Raw genomic sequence first — 4324 nt, forward strand, 5'->3', positions numbered from 1 at the left:
ACACACACACTACACGACACACACACACACACACACACACACACACACGCACACACACGCACACACACACACACACACACACACGCACACACACACACACACAGAGTACTGAAATATTAGGCGCCAGTGTCAAAGAATACGCTACGCTTCCACTTTATCTTATTCTCTTTGTCTCGAATCTCCAAATCTAAATTTCAATGGTAGTGATTAATCATGAAATTCAGTTTTTCGTGACTGAACGAGAATGTGAGAATAAAATAAAACATGAGTAGTAAAGAGGTTACAGAGGCTTGTGGTCCGATTCACACTCATAACGCTTACAAATCATTTCATCCTTGTTAAACGTTAAACGAAGACAAATGATGCTCATGAGTATGAATCGGACCACGGCCAAAATGTGATCAACCGAAAATCCATTTTTCAAAGAAATTATTCAGTAAAGAATTGAAATATTATATATATTATATATATTATATATATTATATATTATATATATTATATATATTATATATATTATATTACATATTATAAATATATATAAATATATTTAAATTTATTTTATATAGTATAAATATATTTGTAATATATTTATAATATATAAAATATTTATAATAATAACCTTGGTAAACAAATTATTGTGCTAAAATTATTATTCTGTTTTGGAACATTTAGCGAAATTGCTAAAAATTTTCTAAAATTTCACTGAAAGTGAATTTATCAGCTAACATATTGAAAACTATCGTTGAATTTTTTCCAATTTTTCACATAGCGTATAGTATGGCTGCCGCTTGTCGATTCTGAACGCAATTGAAAATAATCGCTCTGATTTGCTTGATAAAGATGTCTTGGCAACGGTCTAGCATAAGCTAGAAATTTTTTACAATTATAATTGAATAACTTATTTGTATCTCTAAAATATCATTACTTAACCTTTCCTAGAAAATTTTCGCTGAAGTTATTTCACATTTAGAAACATTTTTCAGCAAATTTTCATCTTAGAAAAAATTCAATTTAATTTTAGTGAAAAATTTGTAGTTGAAAAATTCATTTTCAGCAAAATTTCAGAGAAAATTCAATAAATATTTCAACAAAATTTCAACAAAATTTCAGAGAAATTTCTGTTCAAATTCTACTATTTTTCAATATATTAGCTGATAAAAATTTCAGCAAATTTTCGCTGAAATGTTTCAAAATGTAGCATAATTTTAGTGAAATTTTTTCATCAAGTTTATTATAAATATTTTATATATTATAAATATTATAAATATATTGTAAATATATTAATAACATTTATAATATATAATTTATAATATATAATATTTTAATTCTTTACCTAATACTTCAAAAAATGGATTTTCAGCCGATTACATTTTGTAATTGCACTCTCACGTAACTCACGTTTTATTTTATTCTCATATTTCTCGCTCAGACACGAAAAACTGAATTTGATGATTAATCACTGTCATTGAAATTTAGGTTTGGAGATTCGAAATTGAAATCCGAGTCGCAGTATAAGTACATACAGTATAGACATTGAACTTTTTATGTGGTCCCCAATTTTTAGTGCGTATGTATCGATTTCCAGGATTGTTATCGTTTTCAGCAAGTTGAAATTACAGGTTAAGTTTAGCTGGATCTCCTTCCCATAAATATAATATAATTAACCCTTTCGTCTACAATATTGTGTGAGATTCGTGGTAAGGAAATCGGGCCAAACATGAATATTACGGATGAGAGCCATGGTATGTCGTTCATACAAAGCTTAATTTTTAATTTTTTAATTTGTAAAAGAAAAGTATGGCAAAGGATTAATAAATTAAGTTTTCCTTAAAAAAATTCAATCAAATTTTTTCGGAGACGCTATATTGTGTAGATTGTTATATTTGTATACGATAGAGTATTCTCGTAATAAAGTATGCGTGCGTGCGTGCGTGCATGCGTGCGCGTGTGTGTGTGCGCGTGCGTGCGTGTGTGTGTGCGTGCGTGCGTGCGTGTATTAAATACGTATATTAAATTACAACATTTAATTATAATTTTCATGCAATATATTATTTTTTCATATATAATTATTCAATTACAATCTTCATATTCAATCAATTATTATTTTTAATTTACTTATTATTGTTCAATGTTATTATTATTCATGTTATTTTTATATAATGAGTTCGTTAACATTATATTATTATGTAATTCTGATTTAAAAATATATTCGTTATAAACATATTTTCACGACATGACCGAATTATGTCTTTTTTTTTAGAAAAATCATTCTATATATAGTTTTATAAAAACTCAAATTTATAAGCGCCTTTCCAACCCACAACATGGCAGCGAGTCATGGGACCCTCTACATCAAAGATGTCGATGTTTAGTATCCATACTGTATGTATTTACACTATCCGAGTTCTGATATTGGAGACCAGACTTGAGTTCTGAAGAACAACATCAATTGGCCTCAAGGTTTCTCTGTGGTGAAACTTTTCAAGAATAGGGGGGTTCAGTTTCGACCATGATTAGTCCTTCGGTACGTCATAAAAAATTATATAAAATTATTAAATAAATAACATGAGTGATGAGTCAGAATAAAACGCAATAATATGAAATTTAATTAGAAATCAGTTGAATAGACAGTGAATAGTAAATCACAAGAATGTTAAATTAGTTACAAAGTTAAATTTCATTGAAACGTTCATTAATCAATTTAAAATTGTAAATGGTATGAAATATTGATTTATTGAAATTCTTGATGATAATTTGTTTTTAATTCGTTAATTGGTAAATGTATTATCGTTATTACAATTTATAATATTATTGATCATTGTGTAACACAAAATTTCCAGACTGTGCTTTATCAACGACAATCATTGTCATAAATAAAATTACAAGTGGAAAAGGCCAAAAAATGCAGAGAATGGAAATTTATTTTTAAGAGATTTTAAAATTTTCTGTTTGTAATATAAAACAAGATTCTTTAGGCGTAGTCTTTTTTTACTAATATATACTTATTTTACTAATATATAGTCCCTTTGTCCAAAAATTACATTTTATTTATAGGAATTGTTTTGTTGTAATAACTTTTTTTTTAATGAATAATGAGCAACGGAAAAAGTTGATGATCTTGACCTCCTTGAGGGTTAAAATTAATGTCAGGGTTATTTAAAAATCATTTGAAGTTAGCTGTGTAAAGTTAAACTTTTATTATAAATACTTTTATTATAAATACTTCATGTATAAATTATATTATATTATATTATAATGTATATTATAATGTAAATTATATATGTATAAATAAATAATATAATAATATGCACGTCTTTGAAATTGTAATGATTTATCAAAATCACTGAAAAATAACAATTATATTTGTGTAATGTATGTATAATAAAATACGTATAATGTATGTATAATAAAATAATAATGGTTTTTATTTCAAAGTATGCCAGACAGTAACAAGTTTTCTTGGATTTTGAAGCACTGAGAACCAATGTAATCTTTCGGTCGAACCTCTCACACCTTTTCCAAGAGCCATTTTACCGATAAAAATATCGGTAGACTTTTTGAACGAACTGACAGAATCTTCACTGTCACTAGCGTCGACGGTATTGGCAGATAATCCTTCTGGTAAAACCTAAAATTATTGATGATAGGAAAATATGATTTTGTTATGTCACTGTTTTACAAAAGTTATTTTTATTGTATAATCATTTATAATGTGATATTCACACTTTGACGGCCGGACTCGCATATGAGTGAGTTCACTGAGCCAGCGATTATCGGCCGACTTGACACGTATGTGAGTTCATACGTGAGTCAGCGCTTAAGGTGATGCTAAAGCCGATATGACATCTTTGATTCATTTTTTACATCATATTATATATCATTCTATATATCTTACTCAAACGCATATGTTCTTAGCTGAACTCTAAAACTATTATATCAAGCAAATATATATCTGAGATGACAGCTGTACGAGTCAAAAGTAAGTGAATTTTGTAATTTTTTTTCGATTTTCTCATGAAATCCAATGCAGCGAAGATCCTGTTCGTGCATACTTTAATTTATGTAATAATATTTTTGCAATTCGTAAATCCAATTTGGAGATTTTTTTACCGTGTAAATGTCAATAAAACAAACATCTCAGCATTGCCTTAAGCCCGTGTCACACTACGGATTACGGATTTGGATTGCGAACTATGGATTGTCAATCAGTGAATCATAGAAGTAGCCAAAGATTCGGATAAAAATTATATATATTAACAGATAAAAATTATATATATTAGTATATATATATATATATATATATATATATATATATATATATATA

The 4324-nt window shown here is 27.5% G+C and overlaps 1 protein-coding gene across 1 annotated transcript in view; it reads right to left on the minus strand.

The window, feature by feature from the left end:
* Positions 1–3424: 3424 nt before the first annotated feature.
* The window catches only part of LOC105624768 (synaptotagmin-1-like), a 47551-nt gene continuing 46651 nt past the window's right edge, over positions 3425–4324 (minus strand). Inside the window, exon 9 of the mRNA XM_012206120.1 lies at positions 3425–3628. Within this exon, the coding sequence (XP_012061510.1) occupies positions 3425–3628 (204 nt within the window). The remainder of the gene's footprint in view (positions 3629–4324) is intronic.

This window comes from Atta cephalotes (genome assembly GCF_000143395.1).
Source record: "Atta cephalotes unplaced genomic scaffold scaffold00088, whole genome shotgun sequence".
NCBI classification, from domain to species: Eukaryota; Metazoa; Arthropoda; class Insecta; order Hymenoptera; family Formicidae; genus Atta; species Atta cephalotes.